This window comes from Eutrigla gurnardus, assembly GCF_963514095.1.
Source record: "Eutrigla gurnardus genome assembly, chromosome: 8".
Lineage (NCBI taxonomy): Eukaryota > Metazoa > Chordata > Actinopteri > Perciformes > Triglidae > Eutrigla > Eutrigla gurnardus.
Window position 1 is genome coordinate 14,415,152 of NC_139922.1, and position 26,628 is coordinate 14,441,779.

General features: G+C 43.4%; 4 protein-coding genes across 5 annotated transcripts; 3 read left to right on the plus strand and 1 right to left on the minus strand.

The window, feature by feature from the left end:
• Positions 1 to 89: 89 nt before the first annotated feature.
• ngrn (neugrin, neurite outgrowth associated) lies at positions 90 to 2,222 on the plus strand. The gene is made up of 3 exons (XM_084015856.1): positions 90 to 456; positions 546 to 656; positions 748 to 2,222. Exons 1-3 carry the CDS (start codon positions 230 to 232, stop codon positions 1,331 to 1,333), a joined length of 924 nt encoding a protein of 307 aa, XP_083871982.1. The 5' UTR covers positions 90 to 229; the 3' UTR covers positions 1,334 to 2,222.
• Positions 1,556 to 14,250, minus strand: sort1b (sortilin 1b). 2 transcript variants are annotated; one of them, XM_084015854.1, is made up of 20 exons: positions 13,655 to 14,249; positions 12,335 to 12,394; positions 12,071 to 12,144; positions 11,893 to 11,989; positions 11,613 to 11,774; positions 11,299 to 11,372; positions 10,251 to 10,300; positions 9,941 to 10,068; positions 9,019 to 9,163; positions 8,660 to 8,815; positions 7,628 to 7,734; positions 7,342 to 7,444; positions 7,049 to 7,220; positions 6,752 to 6,942; positions 6,455 to 6,644; positions 5,848 to 5,964; positions 5,108 to 5,216; positions 4,878 to 4,990; positions 4,611 to 4,740; positions 1,556 to 3,739 (listed from the first exon to the last, which is right to left on the minus strand). In XM_084015854.1, the coding sequence occupies exons 1-20, from the start codon at positions 13,916 to 13,918 to the stop codon at positions 3,725 to 3,727; spliced, it is 2,457 nt and encodes an 818-aa protein (XP_083871980.1). In that variant the 5' UTR covers positions 13,919 to 14,249; the 3' UTR covers positions 1,556 to 3,724. The 2 variants fall into 2 exon arrangements, with proteins under 2 accessions (XP_083871980.1, XP_083871979.1); XM_084015853.1 differs by having other exon boundaries at positions 4,878 to 5,216; positions 13,655 to 14,250.
• A 2,554-nt stretch (positions 14,251 to 16,804) lies between these two features.
• sypl2b (synaptophysin-like 2b) lies at positions 16,805 to 19,800 on the plus strand. The gene is made up of 6 exons (XM_084015857.1): positions 16,805 to 16,963; positions 17,078 to 17,155; positions 17,841 to 17,959; positions 18,058 to 18,265; positions 18,752 to 18,943; positions 19,044 to 19,800. The coding sequence occupies exons 1-6, from the start codon at positions 16,946 to 16,948 to the stop codon at positions 19,164 to 19,166; spliced, it is 738 nt and encodes a 245-aa protein (XP_083871983.1). The 5' UTR covers positions 16,805 to 16,945; the 3' UTR covers positions 19,167 to 19,800.
• Positions 19,801 to 20,640: 840 nt separating this feature from the next.
• atxn7l2b (ataxin 7-like 2b) lies at positions 20,641 to 26,308 on the plus strand. The gene is made up of 9 exons (XM_084015855.1): positions 20,641 to 20,752; positions 21,372 to 21,428; positions 21,508 to 21,838; positions 22,139 to 22,389; positions 22,667 to 22,749; positions 22,940 to 23,148; positions 23,625 to 23,802; positions 23,994 to 24,115; positions 25,129 to 26,308. Exons 1-9 carry the CDS (start codon positions 20,656 to 20,658, stop codon positions 25,814 to 25,816), a joined length of 2,016 nt encoding a protein of 671 aa, XP_083871981.1. The 5' UTR covers positions 20,641 to 20,655; the 3' UTR covers positions 25,817 to 26,308.
• The last annotated feature ends 320 nt before the right edge of the window (positions 26,309 to 26,628 follow it).

Consider the following 26,628-nt stretch of genomic DNA (forward strand, 5'->3'; position numbering starts at 1 on the left):
GCTAATAAGTGCAACTCCATGCCTCTAGGGGGCAGCACCGTGCCGATTGTATGTTGTGAGGGTCGTGTTTTATTTGCGGAAGTTTCGGAAGTGTCAAGTTTTGATGAAGGTGGTTTGACTGTAGACGTGCGTTAATATAATTTAACGTGTCTGGCTGTCTGAGTCTCCTCTTTGCCACACCATAGTCGTTACATTGTCTTAAAAAAGAGAGGATACGCCGCCTGCGAGCATGGCCCGACCTCTCCGGGTCCTCACCTTCCTCTCCAGGCTCGTAGGTCTATCAGCGGTGCCCCCCGTTTCTGTGAACGGCTGCCGGTTTGCGAGCAGAGGAGGAGGCGGCGCGGCGCGGATGGTGCAGAGCCATAGAAGCCCGAGACATGGCGACGACATGTCCGAGGATGAACTTGGACTGGAGGATGGAGAAGAAGTTGAAGGAAAGCTCCAGGCCTTGGTCGAGTAAGAGTCGATGTTATTCTAGTAATTATTCTTTTGTTTGCTGTATTTGCTATCTTAAAATTGAACTACCCCTCCCATGTTTTTTTCAGTGAGGGGAGAAAGAGGAAGAAAACTGTCAAATTTCAAATACTGAGAAGGCAGATGACTCCACCAGGAGCTCCAGGGAGGAAGCTCACCTGGGATGCTATAGAGCAGATCAGGTGAGGAGCTTTGCTGTCTAACTGCTCACCCAAGAAATAGCCTTCAAGTTAGTTGCATAAACGAGGCTTAACATTTCACTTCATTTGTCAGATATCTGAAGCAAGAGCAGCCAGATGAGTGGACAGTAGAGCGTCTGGCTGAGGGCTACTCTGTCACCCCTGATGTCATCCTGAGAGTCCTCAGGAGCAAGTTTGTCCCCGCTCCCGACAGAAAAGTCAAGCAGGATGCCAAAGTATTGGTTGGACTCGGTCAGCAGGCGCTGCCTTCGGGTGCTGGGACAGTGCAGGACAGGCTGAAGCTGCCTGGAAACAGTACACAGACTGCACTCCCACCAGGAAGTAGAGACGGTTCAGTGGTGCCTGTGGATGACAGTCTGGTCAGCGATGCATTGATGCATCGGGGTGAAGACTCAGGATCCTTGTCTAAACGTCCCGCCCCCATTGCTCTTCTGCCCACCCAGTTCAGTAGAGACGTCCTTGTGACGAGATCAAAAGAAGAGAACAGCACTTCTGACAAAAATCCTACAGCGGACAAAGAGGATGAGGAGAGCTGGGATGGTCGGCTGTTGACAGATGAAGAACTTGAGGAGTTTATGGAAATGGAAAAACCTTACCCCGTGGTGCAAGTTGGGAATGACTTCTTTGATGCAGAGGGCAACTTTTTGTATAGAATCTGAGGACTTCCTGTGCTGAAGAACTGGCTAATTAGGTGTAACGTTCAGGTTGGCATTACAAAATGTAATGGCTGGTGACTTTCTATATTCATTTTTTTCATCTCTGAAACTGAAGTTGTACTTTAGGCATATTTCCTACATCCTACAACCACTGTTATTTGGAAACAGATCCCTTTGTAAACATTTTTGTTGTTGCTGTAAAATAAGAATCACGTGACATAAACAGAGGAACTCATGAATTTATTGGCAAACCCAAAGAAAATTGCATCAAATATACAGAAGAGAGAAACATAGCAGATACAAAGATGTGACCTTGTATATTTACAGAACCATCACAATGACTTATTAATTTATTTAACAGTTTTAAACTGTAAGAAAAACATGTTACCTTCACTTAATGCAATAAACCATCATAAAATAACTTGCAGGTGTCTCCCAGTGTATAGCAGCTACATAATAACCCTGTATCCACTCTGTGTTTTATACAGTGTAGTTACTCTCGTCAAAGTTTCCCTCAGAATAATGCATCATGAAAGAGAGAATAAACAGGTTATTGTAGGCTTATTTCTTCATAAAGCTCAGTGGATTTAAATATTGAGAGTTAACATGCAGTTCAATAAGAGAACGTATGAAACGCACACGCTCAAGGATTCATCTTAGGCAACAAGTGCAACTTCAGGGTGTCACTGACCTACTGGATGGAATTACACATTAGTTGATTATAAATAATCGTCAGTAAATAGATGCTGGCCTTGCATCGTATCCTCACACCAGGCACTTGTATAACCACATCCAATGTACTGCAATCTGAATCTGCAAGTCACAAATAAATAAAAACCTGCACACACTTAACACGAGACAGACAAGTAATTGTGCAACAAATGTTTGAACATAAGAACAAAAGAAACAACTCTGTAAGACTTGACGTGATAGACAGACAGATGTGTTGAGAGGCATTGACCAACCCAGTTTAGCATAAAAATGACAGCAGGATGCTTAAAAAGAAAAAAACCCAAAGTTCACAGTGAAATGAGAAACTTTCAATAACCCTGTTGAGGCCAATACCAATTAAAAAAAACAGTCCAACAACCATGTTTGTTAGCTAATAGGCTACTACAGTGTTGATTATGCTATACAAATGTACATAGTTGAATTGTTTTTTCTTATTGCTCCCATGGTTCTATCGCCAAATCATATCAATGTAGGGTACCATTGATGAAATCTGATGTAAAAATATCTGTAGATATTTACTATCAAACTATAATTATTTATGAACATTTTCAAACCACAATTTGTTATAAGTTTCAAAAGTTCATTAGTACAAAAAAACTGCTCAAATGATTATAAACACGACTCGTACATGACTACAGTGATTATTACAGTCTTATCATGTTAATCATCAGGTCACATTTAGGAAAAATGTTCCAACTACAAACTCTAAGCATACAAAGGACCTTGTGCTTTAGACAGGTAGAACTGCAGATGTGCCTTTTTCAACAAATCCTGTCTTTAAACAGACACACTTCACCCCCCCCCCCTCCTCCTACACATTGATGTGTAATGTGTTTCACACACCTCTAGTCATCAAGTGTGCCGATAGAATTATTTAACGTGCATGGACAATTTACTGTCATTGTTATTGCTATGAAACCTAATGCAAAAGGGGCATTCCCACTTGCTTCTTATTACTTCAGTGGTGGTTCTGAATGCCACGGCGCTAAAAGTGTGCTGGCTTGTATTCCAAATACAGACTACAATGGGGGATTGAACAAGTCAGTGACCAATAAATACTTCAAAAGTAGGGATTAAGAACGGTTTTGGGGGAGTTATTGACCAACGGCAACCTTTTCAACACCTATCAAAGTGATACCATGTTAAAAAATGGCAAAGAAAAACAGCTTTATGTACAATTGCATGAGAAAAAAAGGACGCAGATCTTCGACAGAAGTGAGAAGTATTTCCAGGAGCGCTCTCGGGTGATGGGAGAGGCGGGACCCGTAATGCGATGACGTGGTGGATTTATACAACTAGCATTGCTTCAAAGCCTATTATTCCGGCTCCGACAGCAGTTCAGATGACTGCACCAGTTCTTTCGTTCCCCTAAAATAAATAACTCGGAGGCTCAGTCAACAGAATCAAAAAACTGAAGCACGACACGACAACGCCACCTTCCTCCTCCACCGCGGCGTTCGTCCCGGGAAGCCTCCGTACATTCATTATACTTCATAGATGACAGCAGAGAGACGCCAGACTCGTCGTCTGGTAGCTGAGGCTAAAGTTCATACTAGAAGGTGAAAGGAAGAAGTAGCTGGAGACGAAAGAGTGACGGGAGCGGCGGCCGGCCACAGCGTGAACTGGAAACCCGTCGCTCAGTGGTGTGACAGGTTGTGCCTGCTATTCGAGCAAGTCCTGTGTAGACAAGAAGATCACATAGAGATGAAGCCACATCACAGGTGAGCAAATGAGAAACCACTATGATTGTGTTTACGCGTGCACATTTGTTGTCGGTGAATTCATGTCAATAATGTAAAACCAAATTTAAGCTACGATGGCCTGACTTGCTCTTACATCGGACTGGTGTATTTAACAACCCACACACCGTGGAGAGCAGCATTGCAAAGCATGACTCTAATTTAGATTTTGGCATCAGCATTCATGTCTGACTCAGCCGACAGGAAATTGCTCGTCGGAGCTTTGAGGTAATTTAGAAACTGTGTCATTACAGAGTTTGCCCACCAGAGAGCACTGAAAAACTTTTAACTGTAGCCGTCGGTCACATTAAGAGGATGACTAGCATTATTATTATTATGTTGCTCCTTCTACACCTTCACTGCTTATGGAAGATAATACGTGCAGCTGTCACAGCAGGTGGTGGTACAGTAGCAGTGCACAGTGGGACATTATGGCTTCATCACTGTCGGGTCCTTAATGTTTAATATGGTTATAAACGAGGCCCACGACCGCGTCCTTTCAACAAACCCAACAAAACCACAGTGTTATGGGTGGATTTAACACGGGCTATTATTCTCTGGTGTTCAGGTTATTTATTTTCGTATCTACATACGGAGCAGGACCTCTTATCATAGTCGACTGCCATGTTTTGTACAGTACACAGTACACAGCCAGGGCCATTTTGTTCTTGCGTCGGCTGTTGTACATGCCGCCAAATCAGATTGCAGATTATTTTTGGTTTGATTTGGCAGACACATATACTATTGGTTCCACTGCATACCAATGGGCCTGTCCTAGAAGAACAACTGGTCTTTAGGTTCCACTGTACCTCATCTGAATCGTCGTGAAACTCTATCTTGCCATTCGGAGCGTGGTTGGTCTCCAGCGGTTCATCTATCCCCTCAACGGCGTTGTCCTCCACATGCTGCTGCAGCACCGAGTACCTGTGGACCAAAAACCTGTCGGGAACATTCATAATGTTATCAGGTCACTTGAAGTCGCCAGGGAATCCCACTATGAAGGACAGTAAACTAAAAGTGCTGACTGAATTACAAAGAAGCTTGTTGTTATCCTTGGACTGGAAGGAGACACTCACCTGCCACCACAGACATATTTCTTGACAAAGACGACTCCGGCTGCGATGCTCAGCACCAAGACGACGATGACTGTTATCACGATGGGTACAGACTTGGAGGAGCGACCGTGTATCTGTAAAAATAACAGCAGGCAACCAAAGTAGGTCAGAGCCGTGTAACAGGAACACACTGTAGCTACATACAGTATACATGAGTCTATATATTCACTACATTTCCCAGAAGTACTGACCAGAAGTTCAGGGGCCACCAGGTCACTCACACACCTCCTACTGAGGTCGATCTCTTTACGCTCGGGCATCTTTCCTCCCTCACATTTATCTCCAGGGATTTTCCTATAGCTGTGGACCAAAGACACATCAGGAGTGAATAATGGTCCGACTGAAAACCGTCAGAAGGGTTGTGCTTGAAAATGCATATCAGTCAAAAACATTGAATAGTAATTATGCTGATTAATTAAACTGTATTCAATTAAACTGTAAGTGCCTACACTACATACTGCACATACTTAACCTCTGCGTAACAATTCATTTTCAAGTCAAGTCCATGTGCAGTATGTTCTCTTCCTCATTGAGAACATAAGAGTCACCACTCTCACACTCATCTACTTCCCCTGACTGATCTCTGCATGACAATTACTTCCGCATCACTTTTCTCCTCTGACGAGAAATGACAGCAATACTTTGCCACTCCCTCTGGCTACATGGCTGCGGTGATGGCCTTGTTCAATATATGTTTTATACAGTATTTGTTTTAATATTAAACTAATATTGTAAATAAAGAAATGGACTACAACTAAATCAGAATTATTCAATGCCAATGATTTATACCTTTTATTTCTATCACTGCTTTGGTAGGACTCAAAACACTACACAGTAAATAGACTATCAAGCAGATCAGACAATTACGGATAAGTTGAAGAAAATGGTGTGGCATCGCTGCTCAAAGGAGGAAGTCAACACATCCACCTACCCGCTGGTCTGCAGCTGCTCCTCTCTGCCGTGCAGACAGAACTCAAGCACTTTGCCCATCAGGTCCGGCTGCTCCACACACTCTGACTCGTTCTCTTTGCGGTAGTATCCAAAGTCACTGCAAAGAGTCGGAAGACACAGGTGTGGGAAGAAATAACTTTAGTTCACTATAACTATAATTGTTTGGTTCAGTACTTATGCACATATGTTTCATCCATTCTGTATGGTCAGATTTGGAAGTTAATCAAACCTAATCCTGAAGTAGAATTTTACACCAGTAATTTCAATGTCAGTAAGAAGTACTCAGCGAGATATTTTGGTAAAAGTAAATACTCAAACAAGTCAGAACATACGCTAAATTTAGTAGATTTTTTTTATTTGCTGGATAATATTCTCCCACAATGCAATGCACGGAGGCAATGGAGGAGGAGTTTAACTTGCTTGTTTGATGGACATCTGACATTTCACAAATGATTGCCTGCATCACTTCGTTTAACTGAAATATGATGATTTCTTTTACATAATAAAAACAGGGAACTGTAAAAATTGGTTTGTAGCAAAATAATTGTATAGCATTAGTGGATTTTTGAACCAGCAGACGTTTTTACCACAGGAAGTCATCCAGGGTGCACGGGCACGGGGTTGGCTGGGTGTTGACCCGGTAATCTCGTCCGTTCCAGCAAACAGAGTCCTTCCTAAGACGCAGGAACTTCTCTTTGTAGCCCAACATGCAACCATCGTTGGGGTCGCTGATGTCATCAGAGTGGGCCAACCATTGTACATAGTCCTTGTCAGTGCCTACGTACATCAATATTTTACACTCTGTTTCCATACTATCTTAAACAAATGACAAAATATTGACAAATCATCTTAAGTTATTTGTGTTGAAGTCTCACGACACTCACAGTCTCTGGTGAGAAGCTCCCTGAAGTCGATGGTAGTGGAGATCCAGTACTGGCTGAGGAGAGAGTCTTTGTAGCCCCAGATGCTGACATTCATGGAGCGAGCTCCCGGCTCTGACGCAAGCCCAGTAAAGTAGATAGGGTCTTTGGTGAAGGTGTAAACACCCCAGCACTGTCCTTCATCAGTAGAAAACCTGCCAGGACATCGAAGAACGTACAAACGTTAGCATGAACCAAATAAACTTTAAAGTGGTGCAATATGAGAGGGAGTAATAATACATATAAATGTCACCAACTCACTTGATCTTGTTGATAGGCTGAGTGGGGCTGTGCTCCACGGCAACCAGCAGCCCTCCAGAGTCCAGAATAGCGTAGTGATGTGGCCCAACCAGGGCCTTCATCCAGGTGTACCCCCCATCATCAGACACATACACATCGGGCTTCAGCACCGAGATGGAATCACCAACGCTCCCTGATGAGGTACAGACATGGTGACGTGGCAGAAGTCTCTAGTTGATGCGATTAAATAACTTCCTGTTTATCTGAAGAACACTTCAGGAACACTGATATGAAAGCTCTGAATAGAGAATTACCATGAGCTAAGATGAGACCCACGGCGTTTGGTTCACTCAGAGGCGGCATGGGGACATTCAACCTCATAGCAGTACTGTAGGCTGCGTGGATGTGGAGACTGCACTGTAGACAAATACAGGAAGCATTTAGTAGCTCACTGTGTATACAAACACTGTGGATGTCCAAAAATAACTAATAACAAACACTGTCATAAGAAACCCACTGTGTTTGGCCTTTTTGGCATTGCAAACCAAAAGTAGGTTAATTAAACTGAATTGTCCAGACACACCAGTTTCCTCTCTTTACCTTGTCTGGGTCTTTGGCTGTGGCATCACACTTGGTGTTGGCAGGTTTCCTCAGGGGAACCCATTCCCCTCCCTGATCGAAGGACACCACAGACTGCACCGACTTATCTGGAACAACAAGACGGGTATTCTTAAGCATTCAGCTGATACCCCTATCTAAAAACAATGTGTGCAAAAAGATGCTTAAAGGGCCAGTGTGCAGCCTTTAGGGGTAACGATTGGCAGAAATGGAATATAATATTAAAATGTCTTGTTTTCCTTAAATGTATACTTTAGTGCAGAGTTTTTGTTGCCTTAAAATGAGCCTACTACATCTACGTACGGAGCGGCTCATCTTCCCTAGCTTGCACTGCCATGTTTCCCAGAACGGACAAACCAAACACGAGCTCTAGACAGGGCTATCGCATTTTTGCGTTCGCCACTGCAGTTCTCCCACACACTTGGCACATGAGAGACATTTCAGTTGGCTGCAATCTGCAACCAAACAACTAGATAGCAGCAAATCAAATAAACTAGCGTAAGAAAAAAAAAGTTCATGCGTTAAAACCCAGAATAGGTCTTTCTGTCACTCTTTGTGCCACATTCAAGGCACATTTTACTTGTGAAAATAGTTATCCAGATTAAAATCACTACTTGAAACCTCTCCTATCATGCATCCAATGCCAGTAACGCCATTGATATCTGGTCCAGTTAGCTCCTCAATTTGGCTGTTAGCATATTTGACAAATCCTACTTTCAATGGTGGTGTAGTTTGGTGTGACACTAAAATCCTAAAATATGAGGAGAGCCATGATAGAGATCAAATTCAACCGGTGATGTGGTATTTCTGGTGACGTGTCAGCCAGCCACATCAGATAGACAGCACATCTAGCACTGAACAGCTAATTAAACATTTACTTAACGCCCTACCTCCGGTATGTAATAGAGAAGTCATGCTTGCATGTTCTTCTGAGGAGGATTTGACTACATGCGTGTGTTGTTGTGACTACATGTTATCTATTATTTTTTATCACAGGCACATGAGTGAAGCTACCTTCTGCCAGGACACTGGTGATGAAAACTCCTCGCAGCGAGGTGACATTAGTGAAATCTGTATCGCCCCCGGTGGTGGTGTAAAGGTGGTGCTCCAGTGACTTGGAGTACACTGTTCCCTGGTCATCTGATACGTAAATAGTGCCGAATCCTGTATCTGTGGATGCAGAAAAGAAACACAGATTAGTTCGCACATACTTTGGGAAAAAAACATCTTATCTACATGAACAACAGTACGCGCAATTCAATTGTTTTGGGCTTTACATTCTCTAGACAGGCAAACACAATGTCGCCTGCTCTTAATCAGTGCATAGCTGTACAATTTGAAATGTAAACTGTGAGGTTTTTGTATGGACTGACCTCCTGGCTCGTCGACATGCATGAAGACCATGTCATCGTTGCCCGCCAGGATGGAGTAGAACTGCTCGTGACCAACAGCGGGCAGCTGGGCCATGTTCCATGTCTCACCCTCGTCCACTGACACGTGGATCATCCTCAGATTACCCTGCAGAGAAAAGGGCAGAAAAGAAAGAAAAAGGTTGGTTTGGAGAGTAATGACCTCATACAAATAAAAACATTCATAAAACTAGGCAATGAAAAATACAGGGCCGTGCATCGCACTCCTGTGATTTTGTCAGATTTACCATGGATAGTTAAAAAAAAAAGGAGAAAAATCAATGGAGCAGAACTAGACAAGCGTCTTAAATTCTGCATTCTTCATCCTTGAAGAAGCCTACAATAAACACAGTACAACTCCACCACAGACAGGTTGGCTGGAGATTCTGTTGAGATGTGTGTTATGCTGGTAGCAGCTAATGTATCCACCAACCGCTAAGCTCAAGCAGAGATCAAAATAAAATAAGTATAAATATACTTACATTATATTTCATAAGTCATTATAATAGTATATACATAATCATATATATAGATGCTCATATTATACTAATATAATATACATATTAATTTATATAATTTTAAAAAGATCTGGAACCAGGCTTTGATGTGTAAATTCTGTGGATTTCTCCTTTAAAATACCATACTTCCTTATATTTACTCATGAGGGATTCATACCCAATGATTTCTCGTCCTGGATTAGAAATTCCCTTTCATGAAAAAGATCAAGAGGTACAGCGCACATCTCACCTCGCGACAGCATACTTTATTCCAGTCGACTGAAGCTTTTTCTTACAAACACAAAGGTCTAAACACAATCAATATTTTGCCTCTGGAGGCCTGATCGTGTTTCTGTTCTGCCGGTGATTTGGACCTACTGTGTACTGACCTTGCCTGTCATTACGGAGGCAAAGAGGAAGCGTCCACCCTGACCGAAGGAGAAGATCTTACTGGCGATGGTCTTGGTGGTTTTACCATAGTCCGTCGACCTCCTCAGTTCCAGGATTCCCCGCTCACCTGAAGAAAAACGTGGAACAACTTAGAAATGACAATGTGACAAAATTATGCAAATTTACAAGTGCAACTAATAGTTAAACAACACATTTAAGAGGAAAATCAATCATTTGTCTACTTATAAACTAATAATCCATTGCATTTGCACATTTTCACAAGTTTTGCTTAAAGAAGGGATCACTTACTGCAGGATCCATTTTTGTTCGCTGTAAAGAAGATGGTATTTTTCCTTCCCCTAAAATGAGAGTGGAAAGTAACAAGAATGTCAGATAAGAAGAGACAAACAGTTGAGTCCACAGAGTCAAGGATATGTAAGCAACACAGAGATCTAGGATGCTTGGTTGATAAGATTGTGACAGCTCTCGGGGAGCTTCCTTCTTAATAAACAACAGAGTCTCGGTGGTAGAAATCTGGTCTCATATTTCTTTATGCCTTCTCCATCTATTCCCATAAAATGGTTTGCTCCATTATGAGAGTAGGCACGGCTTATCAAATGCAACCAGCATACAGCCGTGCCCTTCCTAAATATTTACCGCCTTCTTAGCGATGTGCTTTCACTTCAGAAAGCTCCTGCCCCAGTTGAGAATGACCCATTTTCCTGAAACTTGTTTAGATCAACATCTTTGGGACGGTAATAAAGCTTATTTTGTACACACAGTTCTCTCAGACACAGTGAACTTGAAACCAGAGCCTTAAAGGTGACTCGAAAGATATTACACGGACCAAGGTTACTCATAAATTCGTACCAGGAAGTGCCCTCTAAAACAACAAGAAGAATGTGGCGAGGGCTCAACCACAACAGGTCTGGTTAAACAGTCACCAACTGCACCGCAATGCAGTTGTACTGCCTGTTTAGCAAAGGTGGAGCAACAACGAAAGTCTTGGGGAGAAAAACTTTGAACACTATTTTTCTCAGGTTACATTTATTACAAATCTTGGCGAGGGAGCATTACTTTGAGGGAGTGAAAGCCTGTTAAACATGGTTTACTTTCATCACTAAGCTGTCTTCAGTTATCTGTAATAACTATCTTAGCTTGTTGGAGAAACTAAAAATAAAGAATGAACAGATACCATATCACTTTTAGATATCTCTGCCAGACCAATAAGAATGATCCACACCTCCCTGATCTCCTTCAACAGTTATACTTCCCTGAGTCATAGTCACTTATTCGGGGGATATCAATAACATTACTGTTCACCGAGCAGCCAGTAAGAGTTGGCCTCGTCTCTTACCATTTCACAAGACACACCATGTCGTGGATCTTTTTCCAGCTGCTGCCAAAATCTGGAGACAGCCACAGTTCATTCTGAGGACGGAAAGGAAATCTGTTAAATGATGAACTCGTGGTTCAACTCCAATGAGACCACTGCTGCCCATAAACAGAGGGCAACATGACCGTGTTTATAAATGTACTCCATTCCAGCAAACTGGAGTCTAAAGAAGGTCCCTTGCCCTCTTAAATGAATGATTTACTATTATGTATTACTCATCTGAGCTGTCCAGTTTATACAGACTTCCTAACTTCCTGGTAACATTCAATACTCACGCTGTTGCTGAGGACCAGCAGAACACTGGAATCAGCCGGGTTGTAAGTGATCTGCGTCAGGGGGATGAAAGGCAGGTCCTTGGGGGTGAAACTCTTTCCAAAGTCATTGGAGACAAAGATTCGAGACTCATAACCTCCAGACACTTCTCCTGTCAGGATCACCTACAAAACAGAGTCGTAAAATCAGACCGACGAAAACCACACAGGATGATACGACCTTAAAGGTTCCCTACAGCAGGAAGACGATACAGAAGCGCTACATTCGGTGATGTGGACTTACTTTCCCAGAGTGCCCGATAGCAATGCCGAACTCTGATCTGATGAAGGTGTTGTTGATGAGATTGGTCACGTCCTCGAATGACTTCCCGTAGTTTTCACTGGTAGATAAATGGTTGCAATCAAATAAAATCAAATAGAAACCATGTTTTCCCCCCCGATTGGCTGTTGATGACACTTACCTCCGATAGAGTTTGGACTGCCCGAGTCTTATCATGAAGAACGGCACCTGAAAGGTCGTCAAAGCCAGGATGACCTGCCGAGAAAAGAAGGTTGAGCTCGAGGAAAGTGGAGCACAGATCACCTATTAATGTGCACGATGAGACCCTGATGTGAGGGAACTCATTATGTAAACTACGAGGTTCTACTTTTAGGTCACTTTTATATAGTTCATATGAACAATCCAGCCACAGGAGAGAGAGAAGAGAGGAGAATATAACACTCACCCCTGTGCCATCTCCAACCCAGGCCAGCGACACTGACCCACTCAGGTCATTGAAGGTATACTGGGAAAAGATGTAAAATACATTCAAAATAATATATTCAAAGTCACAAGGATTATAGACTACAAGATCATAAACAGCAGTCAAAATCGATTTGTGAATTTGGCCTCCAGACTGTATTTATGCTCTGGCTGGCTGGAGTTTCCCCCTCGCCATGGGGTCAAACATAGATGGGGTAAAAAAGTGAAGCACCACTTGTGAGACCAGGGCGGGCACTTCAGCGAGCACAAAGTGAATATAAAGGAAAAGGTAAGCTCAAGAATCCGACTTCCACTCTGACATTTAGTTTAGCGGTGTGGCTCTGACAAAAAATGTTTTGCTTTCGTTATCAGTGAGTCCAGCTGCCTAATCTAAAAGTCTGGATTCCTGAAAACCCATTTAGTGGCCCATTATTCTTAATCATGTCAACATTTCTAGCAGCTCCAGGACCGATGGGACCTGCAACAGAAACCTGGAGGGGAACGACGAAGCCGAGCCTCTGTCGACTTTAGATCAACAGGGAAGAGTATACAAAGACTGCAATGCAAAGTTGATTCCATGGCAATGGGGAACTAGGCAAATGAGCAGCAAATAGCTGCGTAGATGTTTTACAAGCTACATAAATGTGGATGCTTTGCACTTCCTTCTGTGCTGAAACCACAGTGAACTCGATGACAACACATCTGGTGGGATCTTCTCTCCTACACAGGATTCGAGCCACCGCCACACAAACACAGCTTTTAATTAAGCCTATTACCAAATAACTACCACACAGTCGGTCACATGGATCCCACTGGGCCAATTTCCCCCTTAAACAGATTCCCTCTCAGTGAAGCCGAGAGAAGAGGCATCCTCAAACACACAAGGCAGCTGCAGCCTTGAGAGGAATATAAGATAATGTAGGCCATGGCCGTTAATGGAGCACTTGAGTTTCTCCACTACGTAGGTCTTAAAACATGAGGGAAATAGGCGTCAATGCACTGTATTTCACTGCACCATGTGTTAAAGAAAATGACAATATGGCTAACATAAAGGCAAGGCTGCAGCTTCAATGGATGACTGAGCCTGGGGAAGGTGTAAAGACGGAACTTGCAAGTCAATTTGATGCTTTTGTTGTAGCCTTCAAGCATAGAAATGATATTTCTCGTATGCAACTGTTATCCTGGGCTTCGGCCTACTCGTGCACCTGCGCATCATCATCATCACCACCATCATCATCATCATCGTCTCATTTTAATTGTGTCCGACGAGCAAAGAGTAACCGGAGCTCGGCTGGTAACTCACACGGTGGGTGTTGCCTGCTAACTTGGTGTCGTATCCTTGGAGAGCTTTGCAGGTGTCGCCCTGCTCGGTGCTCCTCCGCGTTATCTTGTGCGCGGAGAGCCAGGCGGGCAGGGACCTCTTCGCGATGTTCCTAGCCTTCCCTCCAGTGTTTGAAAGCCTCGAAAAGACCGACAGCCCGCCGGGTTCGGGTCCCTGCTGAAAATCTAGCCCGGCTGCCAAAGTGGAGAGCGATAACAGCAGGATACCGCGCAGCGAAAGTCCCATCCTCGTCCCTGGTGACACTAACGAAAACTAAACAAGGGAGGAGAAAGAGAGAAAAAAAAACACCCCCCAAAACCAGTCTTTTGTTTATGCTGGTCTTGCCTAGAAATTGAAGGTCGCTATAGCGCTGCCGCGGATGACATCAACAACACAGTAGTCCTTCTGACAGCGATTATTTCGGGCTTTGAAAACACGGAGCGCCGTGAACGCGTCGACTATTTCCCTCGCGCAGCAGCGGGAAAATAAAAATAAATAAAAATAATGAAAAAAAAAGAAAATTAACCGGAGTATTCAGCGCCAGCCATTCGCGCTGTAACTCCTTAGTCAAAGTGATAGACTGTAACGATGGAATTGTGTCTGCGGACTGTACGCGGAGAGGATCCGCTGTGATTGGCTGAGCTTCTCTTCGGTCCACCAAGACTCTGGTTTTGATTGGCTCGTTTCTGAAAAGGCGTTGTCAAACAGGAGCTGCTTTTAGCTGTCAAAGCCTGTCATGGTAGGTTGAGCAATACTATCATACACACTCCATCATCCACCTGGAGCTCAATTACAGCTGAAAATGGAAAATTAATAACACTAATAGGTAACTTTAAAATATATAAAATGTTAATTTAATTTTTATTTGTACGTCATTTGCGTTCCATGAAAATGAAAAGCCTCCCCCCCATGTCTTATCTTATATTAATGTCTCCACCTTCCATATAATAATACTGTTATAATTTCTTTTGAAATTATGTATGGTTTAAAGTTGTGATTGTGTATTTTCACTAGACTTTATTTAAGTGTGATGACAATGATATTACATCTATGGCGCGTCCATTTCTTTACTATCTGAGTTTTCCATCAGAACATATTGGAAATAACTGAGCTTGTGATCATGCTCATTATAGTCATGAAGAACATGGTCAAAGAGGAGAATGAACCTTCGTATAATATGATCTTCACTCCTGTAAGTTAATTAGAGCAGCTGTTTCCTTGTAGCCTGCCACATTCTTAAATTATATTTATTAATTTTGTTGGTTGTAATGAGTTCTATTTTGTTCTTGATTAAACATGTGATGGCACAGGGGGTCATATCAAACCCATGACTGCCAGTCATCTGATGCAGAAAAAAAAAATCTCATCTGTAAGTTTCAGTTTGGCAGTTTTTTCATACCAGCAGGATCGCTGAAACTGAGTAGAAGATGGGAGGGTCACGCTGCATGTTTGATTATGCTCGTGTTTTGCATTTGGTGTGGCCTAACCTGTTTGACAAGCCTGCGAGTCTGCTACAACAAAAGGGTGTCATCTCATCACGGCCAGAAATAACAAGCTGTTGAACAAGTTTCAGTGACCCGGAAAAAATCCTGAGACCTTGAGGTTCAATCCAGAACTTAGTTACGCTCAAATGTGCTTTGGGTCATCGGGAATGCCCTTTGTGTATATCAAGTCTTGCTTGTGTATTTCTTGATTCCCAGATTCACTCAGAAAGCCAAACAATCTGAGCTGTAGAGCAGCATTCCTCCACAAAGGGACTGTGCAATGGACTTGCATCCCCTCCCCCAAGGCAGCCCAGTCAACTATTAAAAGGTGGCGAACAATGCCACTCTTATTCCTTCGAGATGTACTCTGTTTGAGAAACGCGTCTTTCTACAAGGAAGCAGTTTTCCTTTTTAGTTTCACACTGCGCTGATAGACAAATAGGTAGGTAGGCAAGCAAATTAATGCATGGCACCAAGTGTACACACATTTCCCTGTTACCAAGCATTTCCATCGACTCAAACAGGGGAATTACATGCTGCGTGTGAATGAGTTCAACCTACACTGAAGGGAGTCATGGGAAAACATGGCTTGCTTTGTATGAAAAACGTTAGTTTAGCAATGTCCTTGTAGTGTCTTTGGAAAGGGCGGCCTCTAGTGAACAACACCATCACCATCACAGTGTGTTCACTGTCTACTCCCTGGCATTTTGGACAGTTTACACTTCAGGAACTCTGCTGCCGTGTGGATATTAACAAAAGATGGTTTGTAATAAAATGGGATATCATTAAAGATACAAATACTCACCACACGTTTGTTTATTATGGCACAAATTATTTAGTGCTTTTGCCTTTCAGAATTCATATAATGATATCCTTTTTTTTTTTGCCACTCCCTAACTGGGAATTGTACCGGTGGTATTTCCAACTCATATATAATGTATCTATACACAGCGATGTCCCACTTTGACTATCTACAACATTAATGGTGCTTTCGTAGTTATACATGAGTAATAATAATCAGAAGTGGCAGATTTGAGTATGAGTAAGCAATACCTCTGTGTAAAAACTGATGATTGATGCATAAATGCGTTTATCACTATAATATTGCATTTAGGAAAGATGGGGTGATTTTTTTTTATGAATTAATATAATGCTTGGCAGCTTAACCAATGTCATACATTATTAAAATAATTATATTATTTATTTTTTATATATTTATTAATTTTATTTTGTGATAATAATCAGGATCTGCAAGGTAACCAGCAAAGGAAACTGTCAAATAAATGGAGTGAAGTAAAAAAATATATATAATTTGTCTTCAAAATGTAGAAGTACTGTTTAAAGAAGCATAAAATGTCATTTTCTTTCATCCATGTATCCATGAATGTTTGCTGTGACAGGGATCATTCTGCATAATAACAGCTTTTGCTTTTGATGCATTGTTATGCGTTGTTAAGCATTTAATGTAACTATATTTATCCCAGCACTTTCTTTCAGCACAAGCGCCACCACTCCACTGTTGTCCTACTGTTTACATTTTTTCATTGTGTATACAGAATAGAAGTCTCCTGACATCCCAAGCACGTCACCACTGTGACAACTCTCGCCCAGCAGCGCCCCCTGTCGACGCCTGGACGTCAGTGATCACGTGCTCTCTGCAACGATTCGCTAAGTTGGAAAAGTTTGACATCAAGCCTGAAGAAGCCTCGAGCGAGCGACAGAGCTGCTACAGATTCAGGAAAAGGAGACGAAACATCGATACCGACGGTTCCTTATCTCGCGACACGCAATGGAATCCGTCGCCCAGGTAACAGCGCGGACAGGAAGCGTGGACTTTCGTTTCTTTTTTAAGCAAACGCACCTATTTGTGTGCGTGTGTGTAACCTCGTCTTTCTCACTCCGTATGTTTGGTTTTAAACAGAAAGTGCTGTCTTCGGGGTTCACTCTTGACTTCGGGCCCTTGAAAGAACCGTTGGCTTTCATCCGTTTACTAGAATGGGTAAGTTTTTTAAGTTTTTATCACATGGCGGGGTTATCTTATACGTGACATGTCCATCCCTGGCCGCAGAAAGAAACGCCATGCAAATTGATTGCGATGTTTGTCTTGTGACCCAGTCCGCGCCTTGAGAAGCCGTGACGCTCATCCTTTGAGCCGTTAACGACGCCACTTCATGGGCGTCTGTGTCGGACTGCCTCCAGACCAGTTCACGTCACATCAAAGTGTCTACGAACCACGGGCTATGTGGCACAAACCGACGGCTAATGTCTGTTAGCATGTTCAACGAGGGTGTAAACGGTAGAACACGTCTTACGTTAGTCGGTAACTTTTTAATGTGAGCCAAATAACAACGCACCATGTAAGCATATGCTAGCAGGTAGTTGTTGCATCTCTATATATCTATAAAACATCCCAGCCTGTGGCTAACGTTACTAGTCTCAGCTACTTATTTGAGATTTAATGTTTTTGCTGTGAACTCACAATCCACAGTGATGGCATCCGCTGATTAAGAAGACTTCCTGTCAAAAGTGGGTTGCTAGCAAATAAAGAGGAAGTGAGAGAGTGAGTGATAGAGAGTGTGTGTGTGTCAGAGAGTCAGAGAGAGAGAGTGTGTGTGTGTGAGAGAGAGGGAGCGACCATTAAACCAGCACCCTGTCTCCTCTTATCTTTGTGTCTGCCGTTGCAGGTGTTCTCCATATTTGCCTTCGCTACCACTGCTGGTTACAGCGGCACCACCAGCATCAACGTCCAGTGCAACGGAGTTCCCAATCAAGAAATACAGGCAGACTTTAACTACCCGTTCAGGTGTGCTCGAGCCATCAGTCTCGCTGTCCTTTTTATGTATTTGTGCGTTAGACTCTGAGGATTGTCATAATTAACAACATGCATCTCTGTTTACACAGGTTGATGCAGCATCCCTATAACGTTCCCACCTGCAAAGTCAATCAAAGTACCGCGACCACTGAGTACTACCTGACCGGTGACCACACGTCCGCGGCGCAGTTTTATGTCTGCATTGGAGTGCTGGCCTTTCTCTACACCACTGCCACGCTAGTCCTCTACTTGGGCTACCAGCACTTGTATAGAGAAACCAGCCGTGGCCCCACTGTGGTATGTTTGTCTGCATGCTCCATATTTTTGCAGTTGTCTCCGTGAAATGCTTATTCCGGGTCCTTCTCGTCACGTATAAATAGCTTAGAAACGGAGCAAGATGAAATTACACAGTTTGGGCTTTCAAGAGCTTGTATTTGAAGTAGGAGAGCATTGCTTTTCTTTGAGCTGTTGTGTGTATTGAGCAGTGATGCCACTGACCTGAACAGACACATGTAGCAGGCGATGTATTTATACTGCTTTGTGTGTCACATTTTTGCATTCTGACGTCAACTGCCGGATTTCAGTGAGTCCACTTCATCCTGGAATCCAACTGGAGGTCAGAGAACGTGCATTTGACAGAGTTGTGTAAATGAAAACGGAGGGAAGGGTGTGGTTGGCCAAGCAGCTAAGGAGAAGTAGTGCACAAGTTAGTCTCTGTCCAAGAAAGCTGCTTGAGTGGACTGTGGTTGATTTAATGGTTCCAAATCATTTTTCTCCGCTAAGGATCTGTTGGTGACTGCGGCCCTGGCCTTCCTGTGGTTGGTATCATCCTCTGCTTGGGCTAAAGGCTTGTCCGATGTGAAGTGGGCCACCAGTCCTGCAAACATTGTAGGCTATCTTGATGTTTGCAAGGAGCCAAACAACAAGTGCGCCCCAGGTGCCATGCCTCACATGGGCCGACTCAACGCCTCTGTGGTAAGTTGTACACATTTTTTTTTCTTTTTTCAAGACATGCTTAAACTTGTGTGCACAATGACAGCCTGGGATGTTTGACTTATGTCTGATTCTTTGCCAGATTTTTGGTTTTCTCAACCTCATCCTGTGGAGCGGCAACTGCTGGTTCATTTTCAAGGAGACACCTTTTCACAAATCAGACAACCCGCCTGCGGATGTGGAGGGGGTAGTCCGGCCATCGTAACTGTACACCGTCCTCGAGTCATTTTAGTACTTCCTTACTTACCGTGGTACTTACTTTCATATTTTTTTAATTTAGGGCTGTATCATACATTTAGGAAAGGAAATAGAATTTGAGTTCTTCATGGTCAAACAAATACAGGAAATTGTAGCCCCTTATTTCAAATGGTACTGCAGATGTGGACTGTTCAGCCTTGTGGGTGATTAATCAGGATGAAGCATCACTTTGTACACCTACAGTATGCCAGCAGTATTTTGGTAACAAAATAAATTCTGCTCCCAACATTTTCTCAGGGCTGTTGAGTGTACAAAATACAAAATGGCTAATAAATTGTAATACTTGAAGTGCATTTAATTTTTAACGCAGGACAAAATCTAAATTCAGCACAATACCAATAAATAGCAGTTCATTGGAACATCAATCCAGTTGCCATTATGAGATTATTTTGAATGGGTGAAAGCATTGTTATTGCATCTTTTTGTGTGTGTGTTATGTTGTGCCTCATCTTGCTGCAGAAAGCTAAATTCAGTATTTTAACAGCTGAATATTAGGTTTAATGCAGTGGGTATATGTTCACTCTAAGAATTTCACATTTAAAACTCTTATTAAGCAGAATTTCCAATCTTTTCGCTGGTTGCTTGAAACCTCAAGATCCTACAGCATTTCAAAGCCAATGTTCTTTAGCTTGTATAGCCTTAGCTAGTGCTTAGTAAAAATGGACTGATCTCTAACATGTTACTAATGAACTGTTTTTCTTGATTTGCCTTGCTTCTACCTCCTCTTTGTTATATGAGCTGTTTTCGATATTACTGCCATCGTTATGATTTCCAACTTCGATAGAGTAACTGTGTTGATGAGTGTGTCACGTGGATGAAACTGCAATTCCTGTCACAATCTGGGAAGATGCTGCATGGACACAAAATGCTGAGCATCATTAAAAGGAAGAACTGGACTTGTTGTTATGTGTCTGTTTTTTTTATGCCTGATCTTTTCTCCCCTTGAGGACACACACACACACACACACACACACACACACACACACACACACACACACACGTGCTTCTGAGTAGGCATTCAGCAAAGCCTGGGTAGAGTGCCTTACAGTTTGACACTCACTAGATGGCAGACATGCTACTTCTATCAGCATCATCAGCTGACACCGAAAGCATCTCTGGAACACAAGAAAAAAGTCCAGTCAAGTGATAATTATGATCAGATTCATCAGAGCCCTGATCCATTAAAGCTCAGGCTTCCAGCAACTCATCACCTTCAACTTTGTGAAATTGTGATTAGTATTTTTTTTAATTTATTTTGACTAATACTTTAAAATCTAAAAGACTAATCCATTCATCGTAAAACAATGTAGCGTAAATAATAATTAATTGCAGTAAAAAAAAAACGCCCCCATACAGAGTCGCGGCCGCGTGCTTTGTGAAGCGTATGTGATGCGCGCGAACTGACGCTTCCACCTCGTGAACGCGCAAAAGCAGCAATGGCCGCTCTGGATCGGCGAAATCCTAATCTCGACGATTTCGTCGGATTAAACTGGAGTTGTTGGGTAGATAGGGCGAACATTTCCCCATCTGACGGTGAGTCGCGCTCCCTGTCCCGGACCCGGTCTTCATCATGTCACGGGGCCCAGCACGTCCTGGGATTTATTTAGTTGTTACATACACACATAGCGGCATAAAGGGGCGACCCAAACAAAAGACCCGCCGGGTCCTAGTGCAGGGTGAGTTGTTTTTCCTTCGAGGAACGTTAACTGGCAACAAACAAAACTACTAATCAAAAATAATTATCTCTTGGGCGTTTTGTGACGCAGAGATGAAACAGTAGGTGTAGACACAACGCGAGGGGCTCACCTGTGGACAGGTACATGCACCGTTAGCGTTAGCCTGCTGCTGTCACACCAAACAACAACAACACCTAAGTAGGATTTGTCCAGTTTGCTAACAGCAACATTCACCAGCCGACCGAGCCACGTTACAGGGAGAGTGGGTGTGTGATAGGAGAGACTTTTATCTAGCTAACATTTACATGTATGAGTATAAAGTCCGCTCATATCTGGAACACGGACGGATGTGAACGACCTGTTCCGGGTTTTACGCAGTAAAGCTACACAGATACCAGTAAACCTGCCTCTGCAGATGCTGCAGGAATGTCCCCCTCCCCGGTGTGTCAAGCTGACTGTTTTTGCCTTCCGTGCAGCTGCGTGTAACGATGAAGACAGGAGCCCCTGTGAGACCATGACCCTCAGGAAAGAAGGTGACTCCCTGAGTGCATTCAGCATCTGCCTCTGGTCCCTGTGTTTCACTGTAACCCCCGAGTGTGTTCTCTTCTACAGACATGCACACATTTGGCCACTGCCCGGCCCACGATGAGATCTGCCTGGTGGTGTGCAGCTACTGTGGCCAGGTGGTGAAGCCCCAGGCCTTTGAGAAGCATTGTGAAAGGCGGCACGGTCCTCTCACTAAGATGTGTGGACAGTCTTCTGCTCCGGCGTCACAGCAGCGACCTCGCCCTGCTCGCCTTCCTTTGAATCATTCCTCTAGAGAGACGCAGAAGGATGCCAGATGTCGTGAGGCCAATGCCTCCTCCTCCTCCTCCTCCTCCTCCTCCTCAGCATCACCGGTACACCAGCACAGGCCTAGCAAAGCTCAGAAGGAGACAGTGAGGTACACTTTAAGATTGCTTATTTCGAGGCAAATTATTCTGAATTAGAGGATGTTTGACTTGAAGAATGCAGCCCAGTTGCCATCCCCTTATCAAATTGTTGCTTTGTTGAAACCGACTGGAGGAGACAAAAAGACAGAGTCAGACTTCAGTAAGTCTGACCCAGCTGGTGGAGTCTCATGAACCCTTGTACACATTCAATTATGTTTAACACAGGACCTGAATTTTTTCACCTTTTGTCTCTTAATGTCAAACCTCATAAGTCAATTTTTAAGTTTTCTTCTCCAACTACTTCTTTGTAGTTTTCCTTCAACGGAGAAGTTCCCTCAGGAGACCGTTCCCCTGCCGCACCACCCCTCCTCCTCCTCCTCCACAGCTCGCCCCAGGCTCCTTCCATGGCACTCAGGGCCCCTGCCCCCCGGCCCCTGTTCCTCCTCCACCTCTCCGTCAGAGAGACCCTCAGTGCAGAAGCCTACAGCTGGGCAGTCCAGCGGGTCTCAGAGTCCTCTGCGGGGAACAAGAACCTACAGCCGGATTTCCAAAAACATCAACAGTAAGTCAGCTGTTCATCTCTAGAGTCTCCCCCTGCCGCTGTCCTACCATGTCTTTAAACTGTCACGGACCATCAAACATACAGTATATCAGCACGAGTATAGTATGTTGCATCGAGCGGTATTTACATTTTAGTGTAATAATAATACTTTCATATTATTTTCTTTTTGAAAGTGATCATACGGCGGTCTGTAATCTCTCCACCTGCTTCGTATCATGTTGACTGTGTGTTTCCTGCTGCTGCTCATTGGCTACTGTGTGTGCTTACTCTCCCGTAGAGAAAGAATGTGATCTGAACAAACAGTGTGGAGTTCTGGATCCAGAGAGGAAGAAGCCGGGCAGCTCGGAGCTTATATGCAATGTAAACTCTCAGGGCCTTTTGTCTAATATTCTCACCAGAATCTTTATTGCTGTTCCCTATTAACATAGATAGAGTCTTTTGTAGTAGAGGATGCATTTGTTACTCAAAACTTTTTATTTTATCTGATTATCATAAGGATGCAATGTAATACCTCTTTTCCCCCCTCATCTGTGCTGTTCTCTCTGTACAGACCGATCCCATCCACCAGCAGCAGAAAGCATTGCGGAGGACTAAGACCTTTGATCAGTCGGCGGAGGAGGAGAAAACGACATCTGCCGGTCGGGTTATGGAGCAGCTTCCTGTCAAATCAAAAGGCAAAGAGCAACATCTGGAAGCTGTTGATGAGAAATCAACAACTCAGAGCATAAAAACCTTTAACAGCAACTGTCACATTCTCAGGTATGAAATATGTTTGTTTTTTTCCTTTATTTCCATAAGGTCAATTTTATTCATCAAAATGCCTCCTCAGTAATCATGACAAACCGTAGAGATAATGTGGTCACTGTTTAAATTGTGGGTTGAGATAATGAAGGGCACAATGAAAGCTAAACAACATAATTACATAGTAACACACGTCACGTTGTAGAACCTGTAGGGCACCAATCTCTACTCATACCGGTTTTATCACAGTTATTTAAAAAAAATTGGCATCATGAGTACACTACACATAGTAAAAGTGGCAAACATGATACACATACAAAAATAAGCAATGATAAGACAAAAGACTCAAATAGAAAACTACATGTTCTGAATGGTAATGTTGAAGACCATCTTGATGTTAATATTTTTCCATCTGACTCGTCTTGTTGTGTTAATCTCTTCTCCAGCGTAATGTATCATTCTTACCTTTGTGTATTCTCTTGCCTTTCATGCAGCACCGAGGACCCACCAGAAAGCGGTCTAGAGGAGGGGGGCGATAACGCTGTGGAAGTGGAGCCGCAACCTCAGTATCACAACAACCAGAGCCTGTTGTCGGGTGACGAGAGTGAAGACGATGAGTGTGAGGAAGCCATGGACCTGCCTGCTACAGCCTGGCACCCCAAACCTCTTGGGGTGAGTGCAAAAATAGTAGTTCAATGCAAATGTAGTTTTGTCTAAGTGAGAGAACATTCATTTGAAACAGTTGTTATGTATGAATTTAGGGAACGAAGAGCACTGCACTTTGTTTCCTTGTTGCAGTTAAAAACAAAAGGGTGGGGCTCGATGCATTTGAACGTGTCTTTGTGTCCATTTCCGTTCTGTAGCTATGCACTTTCGGATGCCGCACATTGGGTTGCAGCATCTTCACCTTCAACCGGAGTTTGCACCACCTGCGGTTTGCCCTCAGTGCCATGTTGGAGCACCATGCCAACGCCCACTTGTGGAAGTGAGTATGACTACTCCGCACCAGAGAAATGACACCTATCTGAGCAGAAAAGAGTCGCTCAGAGAGACGGGAGACACCCCACCAGAATCCAGTATCGATGGAGCATAGTGCACTGGCAATTAAATCATTTTTAATGATATGATGAGAAAAGGACAGACGGTGATCTAATACTAATACAATTATCCCAGAAGTAAAACATCTGAAGAGGATGAAATTATTGATTGCTTTGCCCAAGTTGCTTGAATTTCACGTCATCAACAGACGGGCTTGACAAAACCTTGAGTGCATTTGCCTGCTTTAAGTGCATTAATGGAATCAGACTTCAGAACTTTAGCAGGCTGTTGAGGAGATTCAATCACAGGGATGTTAGCTTACATTTGGGAGGATCAGCCACTGGATCATCTGTCTCATAACCGAATGAGACTGCAGCTGATCTACCAGATCCACCTCGAACATATGAAACATCTTTTTGTACATATTAACAGAAACAATCATGTTTATTCAAGTAAAACACTTAAAACCAAATATTTGCCCCAGACATTGTACAGCACACAAAATAAGTAACAATTAAGAAGAGCACCTTGCTATCTGGGTGTTTATGGTGCACTTCATATAACCACAGTCCCTGGTTCGATTCCAGCCTTGTGACCGTTGTTGCATGTCATATTGTACCCCTCCCTCTCCCCCCATTTCTACAATGTCCTCTATCAAAGAAAGGGGAAATTGTGTAGGGGTTGTATTTTAACACATTACCCCCCTTGCCGGTTCTAGTGGTAACTGAGCTATATTGGCATCTAATTAATGTGACATTTTGCTAAAAAAGTGCGGGGGACAGAGGGCACAGATACTGAAAGTACCCTGCGTCCGCCACACGCCTGGCTGCATTGCCCCAAATGGCAGAGCAATCGCTGCGTTGATCTGCGCTTTCTGGGATCTCTTTGTTGACTGCTGACTTTCTTTTGTTTTACATGAATAAACTCGTGATCAGCTTTATGTCTCTCTTTAACTTACAGGAAAATGCCTCAAGTATCATCAGGTCTCAGGTCTTGTCATGTCACCCCTCGGACCGTAGGATCACCCGTCAGGACTGGGGCCACACCCTCCAAGTCTACAGGCTCCCTCAGCTTCGGGTCTACCTCACTGGGACAAAAGGAAAGCAAAACCAGTCAGCACAACTCTCACAGTGTCAAACCGCCTTCATCCACCACATCTGCGAGACTCGGGCCTCGTGGACGGCGCAACCCTGTCGGGCGAACCAGCAGGGCCCGGCTGAGGGAGGAGGAGCTTATGCAAGGTGCAAGCACGGCACAGAAAGTTGCTCACGATGTTGAGGACAAATCCTCCAAATACCTCAGGGATCCACCCCTCAGTGAGAAGGGCCAGCCCCACGGGCCCTCCCCTCAGGGACCAGTAAATGGTACCCACGCACACGAAGGAAAGAAGCCATGCCCTCCTCTCCGCCGCCCCCCCAGCACCAGAGGGAGGTCCCCGGGGATTCAGCAGAAGGTGGGGGGCTACGACCACAGTGGTCTTGCCCAAAAGCGCAAAGGCAGCAATGAGTCTCTGCCCCTCAGCACCTCACAATCCAGAACCAAGTGTCAACGCTTGTCCACCTCTTCCCAGAGGGGAGAGAGAGTGGAGAGAATATCAGGGAGGCGCCTGCTTTGGGCCTGGAGAAAAGAACCGATTCCTAAAGAGTGAGTAGACTAGCTGGTTATGTCATGCAATACTGTAGATGGAAGGTATACCATCAATGTGTTTAACCTTTGAGCCTAAAATGACATGAATGGCAAACCTTATTGTATGTTTTAACAATAATGAAAGCATTTGTATGTGTTGTTTACTCCTTATCTTTACAACAAAGATGATAAAGATGTCACTAGGAGGAGAAGGCTGCAGCGGCTGTCTGCATAGTGTGTGTGTGTGTGTGTGTGTGTGTGTGTGTGTGTGTGTGTGTGTGTGTGTGTGTGTGTGTGTGTGTGTGTGTGTGTGTGTGTGTGTGTGTTCACATATCTTCATGCACAGACATCAGGAACAAATATTTGTCTGCATGTTACTGTATGTGTATTTTTGCAAACCGTCTATTTTTCTACGTGATACAATGTCTCAGTTTGTTACTTGTGTAAGAATGTAAAAAATACCTCAACCGATTCATCATGCTGCTAAAGTGAAAAGTAATTTCATGTCAAAACAATAAAAAAAAAAAAATCTTGAATCCTTATAGACCTGTGTCTTGTGTTATTTAACTGTGGTTCTATACTTATGCAGCATTATGCATAATAAAACTGCAATTTTAGTGAGTTTAGTTTATTCAACTGATGTGTGTATATTAAAGTTTTTCTCTAATTTCTGCTTCGATAATTTTCCAACACCAGGTGGTGCTATCTGGTATGTGGAAAAATCAGTCGAGAAGTAGTCGAAGCAGAAAGCATTTTTTTGTATTCCTGTAACCGGTTGGACACTATTGAATATATAAATGTATGTATATGAATTTTATATTATTATAAGTATAT

Excerpts from the sequence above, each read along its gene's own strand:
- atxn7l2b (XM_084015855.1), top strand. The coding sequence starts at position 20,656 with ATGGCCGCTCTGGATCGGCGAAATCCTAATCTCGACGATTTCGTCGGA. Across the intron at positions 21,429-21,507 it reads CATGACCCTCAGGAAAGAAG|ACATGCACACATTTGGCCAC; the intron begins GTGACTCCCTGA and ends TCTCTTCTACAG. Across the intron at positions 24,116-25,128 it reads GCCAACGCCCACTTGTGGAA|GAAAATGCCTCAAGTATCAT; the intron begins GTGAGTATGACT and ends TTTAACTTACAG.
- ngrn (XM_084015856.1), top strand. The coding sequence starts at position 230 with ATGGCCCGACCTCTCCGGGTCCTCACCTTCCTCTCCAGGCTCGTAGGT. Across the intron at positions 457-545 it reads AAGCTCCAGGCCTTGGTCGA|TGAGGGGAGAAAGAGGAAGA; the intron begins GTAAGAGTCGAT and ends TGTTTTTTTCAG. Across the intron at positions 657-747 it reads GATGCTATAGAGCAGATCAG|ATATCTGAAGCAAGAGCAGC; the intron begins GTGAGGAGCTTT and ends TTCATTTGTCAG.
- sypl2b (XM_084015857.1), top strand. Across the intron at positions 17,156-17,840 it reads TCATCCGTTTACTAGAATGG|GTGTTCTCCATATTTGCCTT; the intron begins GTAAGTTTTTTA and ends CTGCCGTTGCAG. Across the intron at positions 18,944-19,043 it reads GCCGACTCAACGCCTCTGTG|ATTTTTGGTTTTCTCAACCT; the intron begins GTAAGTTGTACA and ends ATTCTTTGCCAG.
- sort1b (XM_084015853.1), bottom strand. The coding sequence starts at position 13,918 with ATGGGACTTTCGCTGCGCGGTATCCTGCTGTTATCGCTCTCCACTTTG. Across the intron at positions 12,145-12,334 it reads GGGTTGGAGATGGCACAGGG|GTCATCCTGGCTTTGACGAC; the intron begins GTGAGTGTTATA and ends TTTTCTCGGCAG. Across the intron at positions 5,217-5,847 it reads GAGCAGCTGCAGACCAGCGG|CTATAGGAAAATCCCTGGAG; the intron begins GTAGGTGGATGT and ends TTTGGTCCACAG.